Here is a 24,332-nt window from a genome sequence, read left to right on the forward strand (position 1 = left end):
TGTCTCATTAACTCACTTAGGGCTTTTTTTTAAATTAAAAACCCACTAATGATCAATATATTTCATATAAATTTTACAAATAAGTAATTTTCTAGACTAATTTATTGAATACTTAAATGATGACACTTAAAAAAAGGTAATTCTAATGAACATAGAAAAATATGAGGTGTTTGGAAATCCCAATTTGTGTAATCTGGTAAAAAGGCAAACTGAAAAAGATTTTGGTGAAACAAACACATCTATTACAAAGAAAATAAGTCTAACATAACTCCTATATAGCTCTTTGATTTCTATTAGAAAAGTGCAGTCTATTTAAACAATAAAGAAAAAAAACAACTGACTCCATTTACACACGTTTTTCATTCTTATACACAAAGCTTTTCCAGAGTATTCTCATTGCCAAAGAGTTCTCTTAAGCTTTAATGTTATTCAGTAAAAGTACCTCAATTAAGGAAAAAGATATTTTTAAAAAGCCCTAATAGTATATTATTTAAAAGGAATTAATTACAAAAAACATTTCCCCAATGGCATAAAAATTTTTTTAAATATTTTTCTCCCGCAATACTTAAATTTTCTAGCAGAGTAACATGACACACAAAGTTATGTCCCAAAGTTCCTAAAAATATTCACAGAACCACTGTGTAATTCTGGACTAACGATGGGGGTTTATACACAAACCTCCGCTATAATGTGATCTTTCTAGTTAAAAGAACAGCTAAAGGATCTTGTATACAATTTGAGAAGAATCCATAATATAACTAATTTTTAAGGAGTCACACTTAAGAAGACAGTTCCTGAGAATTATATTCATTCAGGTAGAAAAAAATGGTTACAAAATATTGGTACTCCTTTCCCCCAAAGCAAGCAAACAAAAAAACAAACCAAAAGTGGCTATGTGGTAAAAGTCAGTACAAAGACAGAGAGTAACCATCTGCCTGGCTGACTTAGAAGTTAAATTTAGTTAAATTTACCTTAAAACATCTAAGGTATAGGAAACAATTTCAGGTGTTCAATACAGAACAAATGTTTGATTCTCCATCAAAAAAGACATAATATTTTCTTAGCAAAGGAAAAAACTATTAACTGAATATGGAAAATTTTAAAAATATTTCAAAGTACTAAGAATGCACTGTATACACAAAACTTTAAAAGTAAGACTTTTACTAATAATGCACTGTGCAATAGATGTAATTTCATTCCTCCAAGTGTGAAGTATTTGTTTCTGAGCATCTAAATTTTCATTGACCTTGAAGAAAGTAGGCACTGATGATGCAAGTATAATTAATTTATCTTTTCCTTCAAATTATTTATCTTTTCCTTCTAAAACTTCTGCCATATTCACTTTACACACTCCACACAAAAAAAACTGGAAAATAATTTATCTTTTCCTCCAAAAATCTCTGCCATGTTCACTTTACACACAGAACACACACACAAAAAAATCCTAGAAATAATCCAAATGTCTAACAATAGGTGTATATCATACATCATACAGTGTTTTAAAAAATGCCCAACTAAATCTACATTAACATGAACAAATCTTCGAAGTAACTTTGAGTGAAAAATGAAAGTTGCAGAGTACATGTAAGAATAGGAGATCAATTGTGTAAAGTTTAAAAACACACAAAAGACTACGTATTATTTATGGATACATACATATGCAGAAAAGGTATAAAGCATGTACAGAAATAATACACATTAACTTCAGAATAGTGGTTACCTACAGGGAGGGTGGAGAATGGATAGAATGAGATGGGTACAAAGGGAGTTTTAATTCTATCCACAATGTTCAACACTACAAAAAGATTTGAAACAAATATGGTATAATGTTAACATTGTTAAATTTGGTGGTGTTACACAGACACTCATTATATTATTCACTGTACTTCTCAATTTTGGAATCTTTCATAATAAAAATGAAAACATTCACAGGATAAAGGAAAAGTTGAATCACTGCAGCCATTTCCAGACTAGATAATTAGCACACTAAAACACAACACAGGTTTTCTTTTCCCAAATAAGACAATAAGTATCAACAGAAAACATTGCATAATAGTCAGTGTACACTTTCATGAAATATCCATTGGTTATTATATTAAAAATATACAACAATTAAAGAACAGGATTAAGTGCTTCTACTTCAAAAGCTTTATCTTTGCATGAGTCAAAGGATCCACTTTCACACCACAAACAGGCTTTCCTTGCTTTAAAGAGTACCCCTTTGAATTTTCTTTTATGCCATTTCCTTTATATGTGACTGAGAATAAAAGGCTTAGTGTACAGGGTATAGAAGATACCTGGCTAACTGCAGTTAAATAAGACTAATGAATACGTCGTATTCCAATATAAACTAACAGTGGCTCAATTCAAAGATAATAAATTACTTCCAGAACAAAAGCTTTCACTTTTCAGTTTGAAACTTTTAACCTGCAAGGGAAATACATATAGCCTGTAATTCTGTTTACCATCCATGTTTTTTTTTTTTTTTTGTCAGAAAAGCTTTCCCATCTTTGTCAGATTAATACTTCCTTGATCACAGATGAAGTCTTTCAAATTAAAGATAAACAACTACTTGCCTGTTGTTTCTGATATGCAGTGTTTGGATTTATCTTTGATTCCAAGAGTAGTGATCCTGCAAGTTAAAAAAATAATATTTATAAGTTTCAATTTATAAAACACTGAATAAAACGTCAGAATACACATTAAAAAAACAACTTTTTTCTTCCCCCAGCAGGACATCTGAAGTAATCAAATGTATTCCAATTTACATTCTTCTCTCAAGATCTAGGCTTCATATTTAATGTAGAACATATCATCCTATCCCCATATACCCTTAAAGGAAAAATTTCATCTAAGAACAACATTCAGACCAAGAATATGCGGAGACTAGATTACTTATTATAGTTTTATTGAAATGAAAAATTTAAGGTCTAAATGACCACCTGAAGCCAAATTTTTTTTAACAAGGTTATTTTATTGCATTTCCAGTTTAACAAATAAAACAAATTACAAAGGACGACAACAGGGATTTAAGTACTTAGTACACAAATACAGAATTGCATTTATCCTTTTCTCCTTAAGAACAAAAAGCAGGACACCTCATGTAAACATAAATGTCCATGATTACTTTAAAGAAAAAGTGCAAGAGTAAAAGATATGTCAAAAATAAACCGAAGACTGCTATTTTTCTTTAATCTGCACAAATCAGTTGCTCAAATCCAGCGATCAGATACAGTGAGGAAGGTGTTTTACTTAAGGCTGTACATTTTATAATTTTAAAATATTTCACTTAAGACTCGTACAATAAATCAACGAATACAAGTTTACAATCTGCTCTGGTGTCCTAACTTGTTTTGGTTGTAAAGTATCCACTTGTTCACAGCACCTTCTACAAAGATAGCCTGGAGGGATCCCAGACTGAAGGTGTATGTGCTTGTGCGTGCGTGTATCGTGGCAACAGTCTGCAATAACCCCAGGAAATAACCCCTGCATTTTGGTTTTCCCCAGCACCTGTCGACTGTGGCAACTGGGGCTAGTTAGCAAAATCAGCTAAAAAAAAAAAAAAAAGTTAAGTTTCACTAAACCTTTTGTACCAGGCATATAATGGGATAAGAAAATAAAGGGGGACGGGAAGGGTCAGTTCCCTAGAACAAGATCACTACTACCTTGTTTCTCATGACTTCCTCTCTTCTCTCTCACACTCTTCCCCCCACCTCTTTAAGAGGCGAGACTGGAGAGGAAGGGGTCAAAGGTTTAATAAGGAGAGGAGGCGGGGGAACAGAGAATCGGCGTCCGACTGAGGATAAATCCCGACAAAGTAGTTTGTCTTCACCGTACTGAAGTGCAGACAGAAAACCAATGCGCTGTCCCAAGCGGTGGCAGTAACAGTACTCGGCCCAGGGCCTAAACCCCAAGGCTGTGCCCAAAACGGAGGCATGGTCCCCTACCCTACGGTTCCAATAACCTTACCGTCGGACTCTGCCCGAACCAGCAGCGACATTCCCTTGAGCTCCTCCACATAGGTGGAGGAGACGTGCCCGGTGCCTCGGTCGTCCCATTGCCGGTCTTCGTTCAGGGTATAAACCTTCACTCGCCGCCGCGTATCCGACATGGTGGCTGCTGTCCCCACAGCTCCAGCCGCCGCCTCCTTGCTCACCTCGTCCGCGCCCCTCACTCTAGAGAGACGGTAGCGGCGGTGGCTGCAGCGGCGGCGGCGGCTCCGGAGAGGCCCGAGTTCACCATGGCTCCCAAGGTTCAGCCGCGGGAAGGGGCAACAAGAACCACTGAGACCTTTCCGCCCGGAGTCCCGGTTACCTCTCACTTCACCCCCGCACACACCCACCCTCCCCACCCTTTGACCCCCAGAGCTCGCTCGCTCTCTCGCCGCCGCCGCCGCCGCGGTAACTACTACAGATCCGCCATCTTGTAACCCGATTCTCTCTGCCTTTCTCTTCCTCCTCCAGCAAGCTCGCACGGGCTGTCCTAGCAGGGGCTACGGCGGCCGACGAGCCCAACAAGAGGCACCTCCGTTTCTGCATGCACGGTGTTCTCGCGAGGCGGGGTACTGGACTGAGGTGGGTGGGTCTAAGTGCGACTTCCTCCTATCTCGGCCCCGCCTACTCCCGTGGGATCTCGGGTGAGTGGGCGGTCCCTGCGAGCTCCTTGTCTCCACTGGTTCCGCGAGAGTCCTCTCTGGGCAGGCGGCGGGCGCGGAGTCATGGATTCGGCTTCGTGCGGATTGCTGGCTTCACCCGGCGTGTGACGAGCCGTGGGATCCAGCTCTGTGGAAAACACAAAGCAAACCTGGGAGGTACGCATCCTTGGACGGGACTCACCCTGAGCAAAAGGGAAGGAAATGTGCTCGCACTGCTTAATGGAAGCTCACCCTTTCAGCCTGTGAGAGAAAAACAGTTTAAACCTCATTCTGTGAGGAGGTTAGCCCTTTAATGCGACCCGAAACCCCCTGAAACTCGCTATGGAGTCTGTTACAGTTAAGCATCTCCTCAGGAAGTGTCCTGTGCATCTCCAGGAGATTGTAATATTGTACACAAGTGTATCGTTAGGCTTTTGGTGGCTGGCCATTGAAAAGCATACTTTCCGCTTCATGAAAATACAGTGCCCTTCCCGTGTTTGTAACGTCGGAAAATAAGTCTTCAGATAAGTTTAGGGAAGTGGCAGGGAGCTACTTTCCTAACATATCGAAGAGCACTGTTTCGATATTTTTGAGTTTCTCTTGCTGACATTTCTCGCGTTCTCTCTCGGGAGGTCTTATGCACTGAATAAGCGAGGGAGGAATTCTCTTGGCGTTCACGTTGTCAAACATCACATTAAGTGTCAGACATTGAGCGGTGGATACAAACCATGCACTGGGCCCCTGTTCGTTTTCGGTAGAATCCTTTTGTTCGTTTTTAAAGACAGTTTCAGCTTGTTGTGCCGCCAGCTTTTTACAACCCATTAGTCTGAAAGGTGAAAGTCAGGCGAGATGCACACGTTTTACCCTGCAGCGCATCTTGGGAGTTGTAGTCATTCCTTATCAATGGTGTTTTCAGAACGTGCTTATGTTTTGACCAGATCTTGTGGATACACCCTTCCGCGGTACACTAAAACGTGAGACGTCTTACACAGAACAGGCGCCTGATAAAAATTAAATTCTCGGTTCAACATCTGGATACATAGGATTTTTAAAAATCTAAGTATACTTGGATTAAATAGTTACAATATACGTGGCAATAGAGCCCGTTAATTGCTGTGATTGATGTGGACGAAATGCATTTTGAGCCCAGAGAAAATAACATTTCCGTCTCGGGTCAGAGAAAGCTTCACACAGATAACTTTTGAGGCACACTCAGATAACTTTTGGGCCTGATGTTAGAGGATCCCTGAGTGGGAGTTTGGCTTGAAAGGTGTTCAAGGCTGTGGGGACCAGGTGAACAAAGTCATAATGTGTTACTGGCCTAAAAAAACGTATAAATAAGTTATGTATTAAGTTAAAGGAATGAGAACTGTACAGAAGTCACTTTGACACCATACGTGTTAAAAGTTTACTGTTCTACAAATAAGATCTAACTCTGGAAAAAATTGAAACAACAGGAGTCATTTCCTGTATTTATTCAATCATTCAGCAAACATTTGTTGAGCATATATTATGTGCTAGACATTGTTCTATACAGTGAATAAATAGAAAAAGTCCCTCTTTCATGGAGCTTACATTCTAGTGCAGGAAGACAGTAAACAAAGCTATGCCAGGTACTGATAAATGTTGTGACCAAAAAAAAGAGTAGCAGAAGGTTAGAGAGTGAGTATGGGAAGGGTAATGGTGTCTATTGAGGGTAGGCAGTCTGCCATGCATTTCCCTAGGGGAAGGGAGAGCCAGAAAGCAGTAACTACAAGTACAAAGGCCTTGAGGCTGTAAGCATGCTGAGTGAGTGAGAGGGATAGCAAGGAAACCAGTATGATTGGAGTGGAGTGAGAAAGGGGGGAAATGGTGGGAAGTAAGGTTGGGAGTGGGGGAGAGGCTGTCTTGAAGTGCCTTGGGTTTTGCTTTGAATGAGTTGCAAATCCATTGGAGAGTTTTGAACTAAGGAGTGGAATGATCTGAACAGTGTTTCAAAGCATCCCTTCCACCTTCCCCTTAGTATCCCTTTTGCTGTACTCCCCAATATCTGAAATAAGGGAACAGAGTTAAACCCTCAGCACTCATCTCTGCCCCTTGCTGGATCCTCAGGCACAGGTTATTGGTTTTTTCTTGCCCTAGGTCACAGGGATTCTCTCTTCTGCAACAGGCCGACCTCTAACATTTGTAAGGTCCAGGACAAGCACACAAAAGGAAGACCATATACCATATGTCTAAAGATTTAAAAATTTTAAATCAAGCTATTAAATAAAATATATTTTCTTTTCCTACCTTTGGTATACCCTAAGCAATATATTTTCATATGGCCTGGAAACCAGATTCCAAATTCAAATCTAGAATTCTTGAACTCCTCAGAGTTCCAGAGTCTCCCTTTGGCTCCTGAAGTCCTTAGCCTGCCTTCTCTTCTCACACCTCAGCTCTGCCTGCAGTTAGACATCCCTCATGTGCGCACAGAGGGTACCCCAGCCTTTTGTCCAAGCTCTGTCTATGTCTACTCTCCCTGAATGTAGTCACCCTTTGGCCACTCCTCAGTGGCCAATTAAGGACAGAATTTGGGAAGAGGACTGTGCAGACCCTGGGAGCAGGCTTGGCCTTTGGGGCAGGGAATTCCAGGGTGCCCAGAGCATGGTCTAGAAAGGGAAGAGTGGGTTCCAAGTGGACACATCCCTTGGTTTCATGGACTTCTCATCCCATGGAGAGAAACATAGACAGAGGGCCAGAGCAGGATTCTCCAAGACACACTGAGGGCAGTAATGCACTGCAACAATGTGTATTCCCCAGCAAAGGTTTTCTTCAGGCAAGTTCCACTCCAAGGGTTGAGATAGATTTCTATATATGTATATGTAAATTTATACCTACCACCTTTTTTTTAAACACAAATAATGGAATACCGTACATACTATTGTACTAATATACCCTAGTTTATTTAAACCATTTTTTCTGTCTCTATATATGTCATTTCCAATAGTGCATAATTTCAAACAATAAATGATTGTACAGAAGTTGTTTCATGTGTGCCAATATATGCATAGGTTAAATTCCTAGAGCAGGGTTTTACAGTTTTGGCACCACTGACATTTTGGGCTGGATAATTCTTTGTTGTGAGAGGCTGTCCTGTGCGTTACAGGATGATTAGCTGCATTCCTGGCTTCTACCCACCAGATGCCAGTAGTATTGCACCCCATCCTCCTGTTGTGATAATCAAAATTATCTCCCATCATTGCCAAATGTCGCTTGAGGGCACATTACACTTTTTAATTCTTGAGGATTAAAAAATATAGTAATCTCTACAGAGTAAACTGGGTTCTCAGTCTTATTGACTCGTGTCCTTGAAATGTGAGGCTTTCTGTTTCTACCCTTCCTAATTCTGTGCGATGTTTTTGTGAAAAACTTTTATGAAAGTTTCTTTGCTATATTCATTCACTTTTTTCCTTGAGGTGATTAATCTTTAAGACCTTCTCCATTTAAATAAGTCATCAAAACTGATAACCTACATCCTCTTCAGCTACATTCCTATTTCTCTTCCCCTTTTCAGCCAAACTGTTCAAGGGTTAAAGTTGTTTATACTCCCTACATTTCCTCACCTCACCACTGGACTCCTTAATTGAACCTATCTATTGTGGTTTCCATCACCCAGCCCTCACCAAAAAGCTCTTGATAAACTCACTAAAGACATCTTTGTTGATAATGCCAATGGACATTTTTCAACCCATTTTACTTGATCTAAGTTAAAATTGACACTTATTTGTCTGAACTTCCTTCTTTCCAGTCATCTCATGATGACTCCTGCTTTATCATTATCCTTCAGATGTCACCACAATTATCACTTACGTAGAAGAGACTTCCTTGACTAGGTCAAATCCCCGTGGAACCAAAAAACCCAATTCACATCGATTTAAATGATAAGACAATTTATTGGCTCATGTGAATAGAAAGTCTGAAGATAAGATGAACCTCAGGATTGATTTAACTGAGTGACTCAAGAGTATCAGTGAGAACTTGATTTTCTTCTGCCTCTCAGTTCTACTTTCTGCTCTGCCAAATCCATCCTAAGGCTGATTCCTTTTGTATCTTAAGATGGTAGCCAAGAGCTCCCAAGGCTACACAGTTCTTCACATCAAAAGAGTTTCTTCACATATCTCCAGTTGCATTGTGATTATACGAACTTAGGTCACATGCCCACTCCTGAACCTAGAGTTTTGTGGTCTAGGGAATGTCATGTACTGGACTGGCTGAGGCAAATCAGGGCCCATGCTTGTAGCTGCGGGTGGGGTTAGTCCTACCCAAATCCCATGTATGTTACACTATGTGATATGGGTAAAGTAGATGCTAGGAAGACAACCAGAGTATTCATTTTATCTTCCTATTACACACTTATAGCACCATGCACCCCTCCATTGTAGCATCTGTCATACTTGTAGCTTTATATTTATTTGTACGAGTTTTTATTAATAACTGTCTCCACATGTAGATGAAAAATTTTCATGAGTCCAGGGAGTATGTTTTTCTCACCATTGCATCTCTGGTACCTAGCATCTCATTCTTCTGAGGTGGTAGGTGGCAGTGTTACAAGGGCGTGTATGGGTATGAATGTGTGTATGTGTGTGTGTGTGTAGGGATGGTAGTCCTTTGGTTATGCGGGTTTGGGAAGTGGAGTTAGGCATATAGCCCCTCTCTGTATAGACTTTTACCTTGCCCTCAAATTCTCACCCCTGATCCTTTGATTTTTTTTGTGTGTGTGTGGAGATAATTTGTTCTCTTTTCTTATCTGATCACCTCTGGGGTCATATAGATTGTGACTTCCTCTGTTCTGCTAAATTTACCACTGCTCTTCTATTTGCTTGTTATGCAACCAACATTTATTAAAATCTCTTGTCTGCTATTGTCTCTTTAGTTTGCCCTTTGGGCTCTACTTTTTAAAAAAATTATTTAACTGTGTTGTTAATTTTCCATGTTTAACCAAGGTATTGTCATGTTTTTATGGCTTTTTAATGTTTAGTTCTCTAATCCACTTGAAATTTTTTGTATATATGAAGTTGGATGTCAATTTAAAATTTTTCCTCCCAATGGAGAGCCAACTGTTAACATCATTTATAGATGAAATAATATGAAATGCTATTTAAATCATATTCTTTATTAAATTCACAGACACACACACACATATACACACATATATCTAGATTTGAGTCTGAATTCACTGTTCTTTTTCCATTGTTTTATTTGGCCAACTCTAGTATGACAGTTAATTACTATAGTTTTATAATTTGTTTTGATTTTTGGTTGGTGTGGTGGCCTTAAAGTGCACCACTCTGATCTCCTTAAAGAGAACCTACTCTGGGGAACATAAGTTATCTGACAGCGAGCTGCCTTTTGGGCTCCACCGTTATGTTTGTGCCACAAATACCTCCAGCTGCTCCCAGCCAGTGACTCAGCACAGCAGGGGTATAAAACTTGTCCTTTCTTGTCCAAAGCAGAACTCCTCTAATGGCAACTTTGGCTTGGGGAACTTAACAGCCAGGATGAGACTTTCTTGGAAATACACTAGTCTGAAGCTCCACCCAGTATTTCCTTCCCTTCCTCCTTTTACAGAGGTCAGACTTGCACTATGGTCTGCAGGCTCTTCCTGTCAATTCCTGAGCCCACGTATTTTATCCATCACAGACATTTCCCCCAATTAATATCTTGCAGATCCCTTCTTGGCATCTGCTTCTCTGAGGACCAGAACTGACATAGGTGATACAGGGAGTGATGTCAGAAATCAGACAGTAAGATGGGGTTTGGGGAATGGTTTACTCAGTCCCTGGCACAAGGTGGCCATTTGACTACTGATTTCACAGGTAGTGACCTAGGAAAACAGCCTAGAAGGGGTGAATGCTGTTGCCTATTCAACAGTTCAGGATTTGAAAGATATGGGAGAAACAATGCTTATGAGGAGAGGAGAGGTGGCCAATTAAGTTGTACTACTCCCTTGCTGAGGGCTAATGAATTGAGGGCACTTAATGCACAGTTAAAAACTACATTTGGGAGCCAGGGGGGGCTCTTTGGTCTTCATAAAGAGGCCCTTATTCCCTGCAGTGGAAAAACAGATAGGGCATTTGACAGTTACAGAGCTCTAAAGATATTTGAATGCTCAGCCTAGGGAGGCTTGCTATGCAGCTAGGGCCCTGGTTGGGAAAGCCTGAAGCTTTGAAACATGGGATGGATGCCCGTATTTTGGCTCTGTAGATATCCCTGGATCCTCAGGGGCTGCAGAAGTGGCTTATAACTCCTAGTAAGAGATAACACTTCCCCCTTGCAGAAAGACCTCCTCCATAGTTGCTCCCATTTCTTGGAGCTGAGAGGCTATGGTAACTAGGGTTAAATCTGGTTGCAGTATTTAACTGCATTTGACAGCTGATTTCACAGGTAGTGACCTGGGGACTGCTTTGCCTGATAAGGAAGGAGATTACACACCGAAGGGACTGAAATAATATGCTAGCATGTACTAGCGGGAGCTGGAGGAGTACGCTTGGGACTGGATTTTTAGGGTGCTTGATCAAGGGGGCTGGAGGTTAAGACTGAATAATCAAGACGTCATTGCCTTTGGGACTGAAGATTTAACCCTGGTCAGGACCACAGGGGATGGGGCAAACTCACTGCTGGTGTAGCTCCGTGAAGCCTGGAAAAAGAGAAGTGGAAATGAGCTCATTCCACGGCAACGTTTGACCGCTATTTATTTTGGCAAACATATGTGGCCACTGCTTGCTTATTAGTTCTAACTGTTCTATAACAATTTAAAGTGTTTTTTAGATGATCATCTGCAAATGTTTCTGTTCTTCTCCACCTCTGTTTAATCTCATCACATTGATTAGGACCTTAGAACACTGATGAGAATAATAGTGGTGATTCTTGTTTTGTTCCTGACTTTAATGGCAACATCTGCAGTGTTGTATACATGTTCTTAATTTCTGATAGATACCATTTTCCAAGTTAAGGATGTTTCCTAATATTCTAAATTCTCTAGGAAGTGTACATCGAATTCTATAAATTGACTCTTTTGCATCTGGTTATTATACGGTTTTTATCTATAATTCATTATAGAGATTATATGCTTACCCATTCTTGCATTCTTATAGAACTACTTTGTCCTAATAGCTATTGCCAATATTAAGATAATTTATCTGTTTTCATAAATGATAATGGCCTACATATTTTTATACTTAAAAAAATATCATCTCTTCTAACTTATGAGTCCTTGGCAATTGCATTAAATTTTATAGTCAATATCAAAACTATAACCAACTACGCAGTTTGGGTTTTCATGAGACATTGGGTATTCTTCAGTGTTTCCCAACACACGCAGGACAAAGTTCGGAGTCCTAAGTCTAATATTCGAAACCCCTCTACAATCTGACCTCTATTTACTGTCTTCTTTATCCACTGGTAAAACTGTTCCACTCCACAGGCAGCCTTTCCCTTTATAATCATCCTTTAAAGCCCAGCTCAAATATCACCTCTCCATAATGAAGTCCTATTGAAATTCCACTTCTTAGAAACTTTCCCTTTTTCTTCCAGTTAGAATTAACCTATTCTTTTCCTTTTTATGACTTTTTTAAAACCTTTACTAGACTGCTCATCAGTCTGCCTTTCATAAGTTATTGACTCTATATTAGAGTATATATAAGTCTCAGAAGGAAACAATTCCATCATTTAGTACTGTGCTCATAGTAGGTAGTTTTAATTACCTTTAAATTAATTTTGTAAATTTCAGACTAATTTTGAAACTTGTTGCAGTGATTTGAGATATGCTTGAGATGGTAAAACTGGAGTTGTTTTAATTATCTCTGCAAAAGTCACTTATGCCCCAACTGCTTTCTAGGATATTAAGGTGAATATCCAACCAATATGTTGGTTGGTGACTTCATACTCATATTTAATAAGTCAGACATCTTTCTCTTCAAAACTATTTTGCCCCCTCAGGTTTACTACTATTCATGTCACAGATCCTACTATCTTCACAATGCTCAGGCTGAAATCCTCAGTCCTAACTGCTTCTTTTTCTTCCAACTACATCCCCTTCTGAGTTAATCTAAGTCTATCCATTTTCTTTTTACATTTGTTTTGCAGTATCTTGGTATTGGCTCAGTCCATTTTTTCTGAACATTCTCCCTTCCCAAGGAGTGAGCCCTTGAGAATTCTCTGACTAGTTGCTTGCACCAAGTTTAGGGTTACCAGATTTAGCAAACAAAAATACAGGATACCCAGTTAAATTTGAATTTCAAATAAACAAGGAATATTTTTTTAAAATATAAGTATATCCCAAATATTGCATGGGCCATAGGACACTGAACATTTGTTTACCTGAAATTCCAGTTTCACTTAGCATTCTGTTGTTTTATCTGGCAATCCTAATCAGGTTTGACACTTTTCTCAAGCTGAGCCTATCGTTTTCTCCTCCAGAAGTTGAACTCAGAGACAAGTAACTTCCTGTGGGATAGCCATCTTTTGTCCCATGATATGAAAATACGTTTGCATAGAAGAAAAAAGCTGTTATATGGAAAGCAGCACAAATGAGAGGCCATGAGACTCTATAGGTAGGGAGAACTGTCTTAGTTCCTGATAACTTGACAGTCCTGGTTCAAGTCCGCCACAGGGAGTGTGACTTGCCTTCTGTGAAATAAATTCATGGCCCTGTGATAAAAATCCCCCGTTGCTTTAGCTTAACTTAGATTGGTTTCTGTCCCTCGATACCAAGACACATTCTCTTTTCCATTTATGCTGCCTACCACCCTAGTCTCTGATGAGCCTGGAATTTTGTAAAAGCTTTTTAAACTTTTACACGACTTTGGTATCTTCTGTCTTCTTACAAGTAACCAGGTATATTCTTGCCAGATTAAATGCTTTAAAAATATCACCTTGCTATCTCTTGTTTTATATTCTTTAATAAAATTTGCCTTCTAATTCTGGTGAAGAACAGGCACAAGATTAAGGAGTAAAAGACTGTGAAATTGGTTTATAGAAGGGAAAGGCTGCTATATATTCCAGACATACAATACCAATAAAGTTGTTAGTCCCTTTATCTGGAATTTTCTTTTCCAAATAGCTGCACATCTTCTTCCACTTCATTCAGGTCTCTGCTCAAATGTCACCTACTCAGAGATGCTATTCTGGATCATTTCATCTAATATAGTACCTTTTTTTTTTTTTAAATCACTCTATCCCCTTACCCATTTGTTTTTCTTTAAAGAACCTACCACTATCTGAGATGTTGTATACTTATTGTTTCCATCCACTAGAATGTGAGCAATGGAACTTTATCTGTTTTGTTTACTGATGCATCTGCTGTACACATTGTAGTACCTGGCACATAGTAAGTGTTGAATAAATGAATGCCATGCTTGGCTGAACTGAAGTGAGAAAGATACTGATGTTAGATCTAGAAATTCAAGATATTCTATAAGAGAAGAAAAAATGTATTAAAAAACTGTAATTTATGGGCAAGGAGACATCAATAACAAAGGTTATAAAGGAAAAAGTCTTTAAGTACCTATATTGCACTAACTACCAAAATGGGAACTCAATTTGATTTGAGTCATTATAATTTAGAGATCTTAGCATATGATAGCCCTCATAGAAAACCTTTTTTGGAAAGCAGGGAAAACTACCAAGATGTGAATGTGAAAAATAAGTCCAGACATAAAGTGTACGCTCTTGATTTAAGTGGAAATGAGACCCTTTTCGTGGTTTGTAGTTAGTGACCTGTATTTTCACTTTGTGGCACTACTGGTCTCTAGAGTTTAAGAACTAGCTTTATTTTTCCATATTATTAGCAGCTGGGAGTCTTTTTGAAAAATAAAATCTAAAACTCAAGAAAAACATAAATTACAATTTTGAAATTCTACCAGTAAGAGTTATGTCTTAAACAGAAGACAAAGTGAGAATAAAATTTTTTTTGTCACTATTATAAAATAGAACAATGAAATGTACAAAGCATATAATTTAAATTTAATCTTTCATTTTCAGTTGATCTTCAATAGTTCAGAAAGTATATCAACATTGCCTGTCATGCTATTTTACATACTATACATATACATAATCAATGTTTACTGACTTAAATACCCACATTTAAAAAATCTTTGGTCAGCTACATTTTTAGTATTTTCTGAACTAGTTAGCCCTGAGTCAAGAATTTACAAATATTTTATCAGATTTATAAAAGGAGGAAGATTCTAAATTATGACTTCCACGAACCATTTACTTTTTTTGTGGAATTATAATGTGATATATTAAAAAATGGGAATGAATATCATCTTACAGCTATTACTAATAATTATATCAATAGCCTCTAAACACGGCTGTTTCAAACATTTACTTATTAACTGAAAATCATGATTCCTCCATCCCTTCCACTAAGAACATCCATACATTAGCAACATACACACACAAAATGACCTAGTTCTATATGATGAGTAAATTATTTTTCTGTATTTTCTAAATTTGAAAAATGTATTACCTCATTCTCAACAGGATCCCATTTATAATATTTACTCCACTATGTTTATGGTTTTGTGACCAATTTGAAAGGTGGTATATCATTAAAATTAGATCAAATTAGCTCCCTCAGCTCCTTACTATATCTGGTAACTGTACTAAACAAATAGGCACTGGTTTTGAATATGGTAAGTTTCAGTTTGTGAAACAGCTGTGGGTAAGTAAAGCTATTATGCAGAGGTAAACCATAAGATGGCTAAGAGTAAACTGTCACTACTGTATAGGAAGAAGAAAAATATGTAGGAAGAAATCCATCATGCAGCAAATGTGACCCATTATTTCTAAATTTTTCAGATATTTCAAAAGTACAAGATTTAAAGGGTAGTCTTTTCTAAGACGTATAAATGACTTACTTTTAGTAATAAATATGTATTGATTTATAATGTAAGTAAGAGTAATATAGGTAATTCGGAATTAAAAAATGGAACACGTAAAGTGAGCATTTTAATATAAATCATTAGAATATATTTATATTATATATAAATCTACACATTAGAAGATACTACTGAAATTTTGCTATACAGAGTATCACTCTAGAATTCTTAAAAAAAAAAAAAAGTCACTGGGAAGAATTAAATGATGACTGTGGAATAGATTCTCCCATTACAATACTGCTTCTGTCACTTAAAGTTTTGACAACAGTTGTAGCTGGAGACTGGAGCACTTTCCGAGAAAGCCTCATCCTTCCATCAGCTGGATCACGTCCAAAGTATTTCACCTGTGTTAAAAAAACAAATATACTTTAAAAGTTACAGCACATTGACTGATGCCCAAATTATTGGGTTGGCCAAAAAGTTCGTTCAGGGTTTTCCCTGAAATGTTAATTTAAACTTACATGGTCCAAATAAAGCAATGCTTAATATTTTCACTTGTTCACTGAAATCATGGCTCAGTGCTAACTGGAGGTATATGCTAATAAATATAATTTGGTTAAGTAGTGATTATAAAAAAAGAAGAGACAGGGGATTTAGTTGCCCAATTATAATCTTCTGTTAGACTTATCTGTGCCTTATTCTCTCCGGACCAGGTGCCTATACTGGAAGAACAGTGAAAGCCATGGTCTGTGAACCTAGATAAGGGCTTCCTGAGCCTAAGTATGCTACAAACTATATAAGATTATGCTTAGGTCACTCACTGTTAACACTCAAAGGACCATCTATCACACTGGAGGTTATTTGGCTTGAACACAGACATTGAAAGTCAGGGGGAAATGTGGTTGTCTTTTTACATCAGAAGGGACTTAAAAACTATCTTATACAGAGAGATTATGTTTTAGTTCTTATCTTTCTCTAGAGGCTACTTGAACAATGGGACTACAGATTGGGAATAAACCAGAAGTCTTAGTTACTCAGGTCATGGGTATCAGAAACAACTAGAACAGAATGTGGTGCAGCCAAAAAAAAACCAGACTGTCAACCACTTCTTTCATCTACTCATACAGGACTATTAAAAAGGTAAAAAAAAAGGTCGATTTTGTTATCAGAATTCTAGAACTGACATCATGGCTTTCATCAAACTCAAGAGCTTTTAGCCTCAAGCAGTATAGAAGCAATTAAAGTCTCAACTCCTCAAATACCTTATACCTAATACTCTGCATAGCCATCCCTGACTGGCTCATGTATTTTTAAAAGCTCTAAAGGGGACTACTGTCCTAACTAACCCGTAAGCTCCTTGAAGGAAAGAATTGTATGTAAATCCCTAATGAGTCTGTTTTAAGCAACCCTAAAGTTAAAAAAGAAGCACAGCATATAAATAATATAAATCACAGATGTTGATTTGATTCTTTCAGCTTATTTGATGAAACAAATAATTGAAACTTCAAGTATAATTTACAACTTTAAGGCTAAAAGGTTGAATACAAGTACCTGAATTTCTTGGCCAACTTCTAAACCTAAAGCAGTGGGATGTTTAATCTGAAAGAGAACGTGTTAATCTATTAGTGGTCATGCATAATTACCTACTATCCATGGTAGTACACATTTTTTTCCAAGTGGAAAACAGCTTTATTGGTTTTTCTGATTATAAAATCTGTTAATTATAAAGATTTAAAATAATACAGAAGTATTCAGATGATAGTAAAAATCATCCAAAACCCCTCTGCTTGTAGATAACTAATGGTAACACTCCAATGAGTATCCCTTCAAATAGCTATTTAGTGTGTGTCTTGCATTTATAAAAATGGACCTTACTGAGCTTGTTGTTTTATAGTATATAGATTTTTATTCAATAATATGTTGAGATCTTTTCATATTAATAAATGAAGCATTATAATTGAATATTCAAATTAAATTATTTGTTTAACCAATCCCCTAAAGATGGTCATTTAATTTATTTTAAATTCCAGTGTTGCAAATGTTAATAATCAGTGAATCTAGGTGAAAGGTATATGGGTGTTCGGTCTATTATTTTTTTCAACTTTTCTGTAGGTTTAAAAAGTTTCAAAAAAAAAAAAAGTTTCAAAATACAAAGTTGAGGGAAAATAAACTGCAGTGTTGCAGTGATTATATATTCATATAGTCTATCCTCTCAGAACAAAGTATGAGAGGAACTTTGTGGTGGAACTTCTAGGTCCAAAGGTAATTGTATATTTACCAAACACTCTCCAAAAAGTTTGCCCCACTTTACATTCCTATCAGCAGTGTATGACAGTGTCCATTTTTTCTCTACACTCTTATTTATGCACATTGGGAATTTTCAACTATCTGAAAAGTTGAAAAATGGTAACTTGGCTTTATTTGCGTTTTAAAAAATTGCTGTTGATACTGAATATCTTGGTTAGCTTAAAAAAAACAACGAACAGTTTTTCCATGTTCTTTGTTCATTTTCCTATTGATATTCATCTTTCTTACTGACCTACACAAGCCCTTTGTATATGAAGCCTCTGTCATATAAGCAGTTTTTCCCCTAAGTTGCTGCTTGTCTTTCAAACTTACTGTAGTTTTGCCATAATTTAAAAATATCATGGGGTCAAATTTTATCACTTTACTTACATTTTTGGCTTTGATATCATGCTGAGAAAGATTTTCCCAGTCCCAAGATTATTAAATATGCATATTTTCTTCTAGTGTCCTTCCTCAACCCTCACCCTCCCGATGCCCAGATTTTCTTCTTCTGCCCTCACTGCCTTAAAAAGAAAAGTTTTCTTTTTTATATTTAGCTCCTTGATCCAAATGGGATTTTGGTATAAAAAGAGGAAAGATCCTGTTTTATGATAACTAGCTGTACCAATATGATTTATTGAATAATCTTTGTTTCTTCACTGACTAAAAATGTAACTTCTAGTATGTATTATACTCTTATGTATATAACTGGGTTTATTTCTGGTCTCTATTTTCTGTTGTTTATTTCTGGGCCAGTAATACTGTTTTATCCTGTATTACTTTATAATATTTGGTAAAACAGACCTATTCTTTCTCTGCCCCCATAGTATTCTTGAATGGTTTCATATTGGTTTCATAATGGTCTTCCAAATGTATAGACTACAACAAAGACTAAGAACATCCTAAGAATTATCTTTCCATGATTGACTGGTCAGGAAAATTGGGAAAACAGGGCTGTAACTAGATATTTTTACTAACTGCTATGTGTTAACTCTAGAGGCTATTGTACCTTAAAACACTCAAGAATGTTTTTATTCCATCATGGAAAGAGAAATATTATCTGGTAAACAGTGTAAAACAGCAGTATCTCTGTCTTTTTGGTTTTGTTTTTGTATTTAGGCTAGTAGTGGACAAGATGTACAATCCTCATCAACCTAGGTAATTTCACTATGGTTATTTTAAGGCAGTTTTTAAAATAATCAACTATGCCTTTCTTGTTTTTACCTTTCGTTGATCAAGTTGTGTGTTATGAAGTAGTACTGCAGTCATATTTGGATATAGTTTAACCATTACTCCAGTGTCTCTATGAAAAGGAAATAAGCCTGGTCAGAGCAATAAGTAACTCCATTATCTACTGATAATTAAACTGTGATTATGTTTTCATAGGAGAACAAAGTAAAAAAACACATAAAAACCCCTCTCCAGTACATGTTTTTGTAACTATAAAAAGTATCTAAGAGGGATACTTATTTTTCCAATTGAAAATACACTTTATATTTAAACACTTATAGATCAAAGGACAGAGAAAAGATAAAGGAAAAAATATGCTGGTTAAAGCTTTCGGAATATATATTCTTTTATATTTCTCTTCATAATATTTTCCAAAAAGTTTTGAAATGACACTAAATATTTTAAAATAAGTGTAGAATTATCATCAACCTATTAAGGAGTGATTTAAGGAAGGGGGTTACATAAAATGGCATACTTATTTCATTAAAAAATTTATCTTCCTTTTTTTCTTTAATCTACTAAAATAAACCATCTCATTTCTTAGTTTTCACCTGTGATATTAAACAAATTATCCCATTGCCTTTTATAATTCATTTCAAATAGTTCTGAACATGCATGCTACATCTGATAATTTTTTTTTCTTAAAAAGGGAATTTTCTGACTCAGAAAATGCAATCTTTTTAGCTGCTGAAAAAATGATTTGAGGTTGAAACTGGCATTTAAAAAAAGTGCACTACTTAGGCCTTAAGTAGTACTATCTTTAAAACAGACAAACAAGAAACTACCAAAAAAAAAAAAAAGAAAAAGGAAATATTGCTAAGTCTATTTGGGGCTTGTTTACTGTTTATTGGGAAGATTAAAATGGTGGGAAATTTGGTTAAAGAAGACAATTCAGTTAGAAGAATATATTAGTATAATTATAATCACAGAACCATGTTAGTGAAAATCTACAAACTGGTGCAGAAAATAAATTTTATGTTAAAAATAAATAATGATTATATGGTAATTGACATATAATCTAAACATCTTACAATTTCAAAGTAAATAATGCAAATGTGAAGTTAACATGAGCTTGTAATATAAATCTTATAAAAACCAGCACAGCATTTTAGTTGACATTACCTGATTTCAGTTATTGTGGCGGTATATACTGCTCCAAATTCTAATTGCTGCTCTTGCTGTAAGTGCAAAATAAGCCATAAGATTCAAAAAGAGAACAGCAACAAAAAGTAGAAAAAAACTGACTATTAAAAGATCTATTCTTACATCATCTTTGCAGATTTCGGTAATGAAGTCTCTTGCTTCATGCATGGCACTGGGTGTTGGTGCAAATATAGAAAATGTTTCTTCGTCCACCTGACTAATAGTTACTCCTTTAAAAAAAATAATTTTATATATTAAAGTTAACTTGCTCATTCCATTGGAGAATAGTCATAAAAGTAGATGTGAGAGCAGGGGAATGACCTGGAAGTAGCTGGGCAGGGTTGTGCTATGCTTAATCACTGCTTTAGAAATGAAGGGATTCATTTACCAACAAATACACACTGCACACCTACTATGTATCCAACACTGTGCTAGGCCCTGGGGATACAACAGTGAGCCAATGTCCCTACTTTCTGGGAGCCCACAATCTGGTGGGAGAAAGCATATAAGTTCTTATTTTGGAGAGTTTGGTTTTGCACTCTTAATTATGAGAAGAAACTATACTAGAACCCTTTCCTCACCTTTTCTTCTTTCTCCCTCTTACTCTTTAGAGTGGTGAACAGATGGATGAGGGACAAAATCATGTCCGTTTCTCAATCTTGAGAACTGCCCAAGGTGACTCTACTTCTCGCTCTCCTTCAGTAACCTCAAATCTGGTAAGTACTATGTAACCCAAAGATTGATTCCAGAAAAAAACAAATTGTAAAGCATACTACTTCTACACATACCCTTTAAATAAGAGTCTAAATAAATAAGACTAAGTGAAAAATAGCAGAACTCATAATAAGAAAAATTAAAGCAAAACTCCTCTAAAGTGAAAAAGTAATTTTTCTAAATGTTTGATTTTAAAATGTTGAAGAAAAACTGATGAATTCTAAGTCAGTCTTCTTGAATATAAAGATGATCGTTTGCTAATTTATTATGAGGCATACATAGAAAACTTACAGTAAAGACATGTCAGCATTACATCCTTTTTTCATCTCATTGAGATGTCAATGTTATATCTGTCTCTCATTTCTCAAACATATTTTTTGAGAAACACAATAGAGGTGAAATGGCAAACTTACCTGACCTAGCATTAAATAAAAAATCCCAAACGTCATACAACTCTTACCTGTTTCAGCTTGAAGTTTTTTTAAATGATATCCACCTGGTCCAATAAATTTTGCTCGTTTTGATAATGGAACCTGAACAGTTTCTGAAATGTAGTACAGACAAAAATATAAATTATTTAAATATACATATATACACACACATACACACACACACACACATATATTTATGAACCTAAAACATGTACTGGTCACTCAAGACTTGGTCTAGACACATGTAAAAATATTTCAGTATGAAATATAGAAAAACAATTTGCTATGTGACTAAAAACAATTCTAACATCTAAGAATATCCCCTCAAATTTAAAGTATTTTAACTATAAAAGCATTTGACTTTTTTGTTTTGTGTATGGATTTAAAAAAAATTTTAAATACCAATGTACTTTCATATGTTTACCTTATCATGAAATCAGTAATTTTAATGTATTACCTACAACAGGTCCATTTTCTTTTCTAGATGCTCGAGGTTTTGAAATAGTTTTGTTCATAATCTGTAATATCTCCTTCTTTGCCACTTGAAGAGATAAAAACATAATAAAATTATAACTGTATAAAATAAATGTGATCAGATATAGCAGTATTAGTTTTATGAAGTAGGATCCAAACTCTTTAGCTTAATAATCAAAGTTCTTTATATCCCAATTACCTTAACAATTCTACTTGTATTCCCTTCTCCAGTCCTATCTCGGGGAGTCCTTTTGTAAAAACTGAATTTTCACTGGTTTTCCACATTCATGATTAGTCATGTACCCAGTAACTTAATACTTCTTGATCTAGGTTGTTACATTAAATTTCATTTTCTAAAGCAGTATTTTATAATAAGCCTATTTTTAATAATAAGCCTAACGGGAATTATAGTTCGCATTAACACAAAGACAATGAAAAAAGGAGAATCAGGCACACTGGCTTGGCTTACCTGAGGCTTGCTGAATGGCCTCCATTACAATTTTTATTGGTATTCCAGGTAATTTAATGTCAGCCTAATATGGAAAAGCCAAAAATTTATGTAAATATTGATTTATGACCTTATTTAAATATTTTAAAGTGAAACAAAATGGGTTTTAAAATACCTGTAATGCAGTTATTCCCTTAGTAGTGCCGGCTATCTTGAAATCCATGTCACCATGGTAATCTTCAATCCCCTTAAAGAATTTAACAAATTATGATATAATTTTAAACAAAAGTGAAATTCACCCATAGTCACTGTAGAGGAATTTTTAAAAATAGCTTTATAAGTAAACCATGTCCTTTAGGATTATACACAAAAAAATACCTGTATATTAACTACTGCTTTCAATTTGTGGCTTTTTAAGTTATAAATATTTCATTAGAAAATCACTTTATTTTCAGATCATGTTCCCCCCCATAAATGCATAAGGATTAATTTATGATCATCCTAAAGTGAGCCATTATGGATACTTATACTGTAATATTTATTTTTAACTCACATTCTATAAAATCCAAGGCAAATATGCAGAAGAGGAAAGTAAGAACAAGGACTTCTATTTCTCCAGCACTAGCATTCTTCTAAGCACACTATGCTTGTAAAGTGTGTATAATCTTCACCATTAAATATCTGAAAATGTGAATATACTTGCCAGAATATCTGTCAGCAAACGATAATCTTCTATTTCACCCTTGTCAGGATTGTTTTTGGTGACCAATCCTATTGCCACACCTGCGACAGCAGATGAAATTGGAACTCCTATAATTGAGAAAGAGAACTTGTGTGCAGTGTGTACATCCGCCTAACATAGGTTATTCATCTTATTTTGACATTGGATGGTGTTCTAAATTGACAGTTACCAAAACTAAGTTAGAGTACAGGTCTTAATAAATCATATGACTATCTCCTTTCCTCTTTAACATATAATAAAACCTCCTTAACATAATTCTAATTTTGTTCTCAACAAAAACCTCTCTAATAATAGCAAACTTAACTCTTAAAGTAATCCATTTCTTTGCCCTTTGCTTTTGGTGCCTTATTTTTTTTTTTTTTTGAAAAGTAATCATGTATTTGTTAAATCGTTCCAGCCTGAGCCCTTTAGTCCACCTTCCCGTGACAGACACTATTAGATTTTTTGTATATCCTCCCAGAAAATTATACTGAGGGAGTAAAAATGTGAGTGTAATCTTTTCTTTACTTTACCTTATTCTTTTGAATGGCTGCAGAGTACTCCCTGTATGTGTTTATAAGCTATACAATAGAAGTGGGGTTACTGAGTCAAAGGGTGTGTGAATTTGTTATAGTGTCAAACTGTCTTCCACAGTGTGTAGCATTTTATACTTTTACCAGCAGTATATGAGGGTACCTGCTATTCTATATTCTTGTTAATTTTTGTCAAATCTTTTGACCTTTGCCATCTGAATGATAAAGATGGCAGCTTATTGTTTTTAACTTGATTTCTGTTTGAGTGAAGTTGAACTTTTTTTCATGTTTTTAAACCATTTATTTCTTTTTCTGTGAACTGCCTATTCATGGCCTTCAACCATTTTTTTACGTGGTTGTTAGTCTTTTTCTTATTGATTTGTAAGAGCTCTTTTAATATGGACAGATCTTTGTTAAATATATAGAATATTATGGTAAATAAAATATAAATATGAAATGTAATATAAAATATTATTTTCTAGTTTGTTGACTTTATTGTAATTTTTTTTTTTCTGTAGAGGATTTTATATGCAATCATGGTTCCTGGATTTTGCTTAGAAAGTTTGTTTTTTTTTCTGGCTGTGCCCTGTGGCTTGTGGGATCTTAGCTTCCTGACCAGGGATTGAACCCCAGGCCACTGTAGTGAAAGCACTGAGTCCTAACCACTGGACTTCGGGGGAATTCCCTAGAAAGGTTTTCTCTGTTCAAGATTTTCATAAAATCTTCCTTTTTTAATTAAAAAAAAAAGTTTAAAGTTTTGATCACTTGGAACTTATTTGGTATAAAGGAGTGTGACAGAGACCTCATTTCATATTCTCTAAGCAATCTCACATATGCCCAGTTTTAACTGTCACCTACAACGTTGATGACTTACA

At 36.0% G+C, this 24,332-nt stretch overlaps 2 protein-coding genes and 1 long non-coding RNA gene across 6 annotated transcripts in view; 1 reads left to right on the forward strand and 2 right to left on the reverse strand.

The window, feature by feature from the left end:
- The window catches only part of PPP4R3B (protein phosphatase 4 regulatory subunit 3B), a 63,447-nt gene extending 59,121 nt beyond the window's left edge, over positions 1–4,326 (reverse strand). For all 3 annotated transcript variants that reach the window (XM_082852379.1, XM_082852378.1, XM_082852377.1), the window contains exons 1-2: positions 3,970–4,326; positions 2,577–2,632 (exon numbers count right to left, since the gene is read on the reverse strand). In XM_082852379.1, the coding sequence (XP_082708505.1) occupies positions 2,577–2,632; positions 3,970–4,111 (198 nt within the window). In that variant the 5' untranslated portion in view covers positions 4,112–4,326. The remainder of the gene's footprint in view (positions 1–2,576; positions 2,633–3,969) is intronic.
- Positions 4,327–4,697: 371 nt separating this feature from the next.
- The window catches only part of LOC309969972, a 194,097-nt gene continuing 174,462 nt past the window's right edge, over positions 4,698–24,332 (forward strand). For both annotated transcript variants that reach the window (XR_014326660.1, XR_014326661.1), the window contains exons 1-2: positions 4,698–4,810; positions 20,748–20,852. This is a non-coding gene — a long non-coding RNA (uncharacterized lncRNA). The remainder of the gene's footprint in view (positions 4,811–20,747; positions 20,853–24,332) is intronic.
- The window catches only part of PNPT1 (polyribonucleotide nucleotidyltransferase 1), a 40,810-nt gene continuing 31,106 nt past the window's right edge, over positions 14,629–24,332 (reverse strand). Inside the window, exons 19-28 of the mRNA XM_082852086.1 lie at positions 22,907–23,013; positions 22,379–22,450; positions 22,225–22,288; positions 21,739–21,822; positions 21,311–21,394; positions 20,260–20,366; positions 20,116–20,171; positions 18,988–19,066; positions 17,029–17,076; positions 14,629–15,881 (exon numbers count right to left, since the gene is read on the reverse strand). Of these exons, the coding sequence (XP_082708212.1) occupies positions 15,723–15,881; positions 17,029–17,076; positions 18,988–19,066; positions 20,116–20,171; positions 20,260–20,366; positions 21,311–21,394; positions 21,739–21,822; positions 22,225–22,288; positions 22,379–22,450; positions 22,907–23,013 (860 nt within the window). The 3' untranslated portion in view covers positions 14,629–15,722. The remainder of the gene's footprint in view (positions 15,882–17,028; positions 17,077–18,987; positions 19,067–20,115; positions 20,172–20,259; positions 20,367–21,310; positions 21,395–21,738; positions 21,823–22,224; positions 22,289–22,378; positions 22,451–22,906; positions 23,014–24,332) is intronic.

Source organism: Leucopleurus acutus (assembly GCF_964270905.1).
Source record: "Leucopleurus acutus genome assembly, chromosome: 12".
NCBI classification, from domain to species: domain Eukaryota; kingdom Metazoa; phylum Chordata; class Mammalia; order Artiodactyla; family Delphinidae; genus Leucopleurus; species Leucopleurus acutus.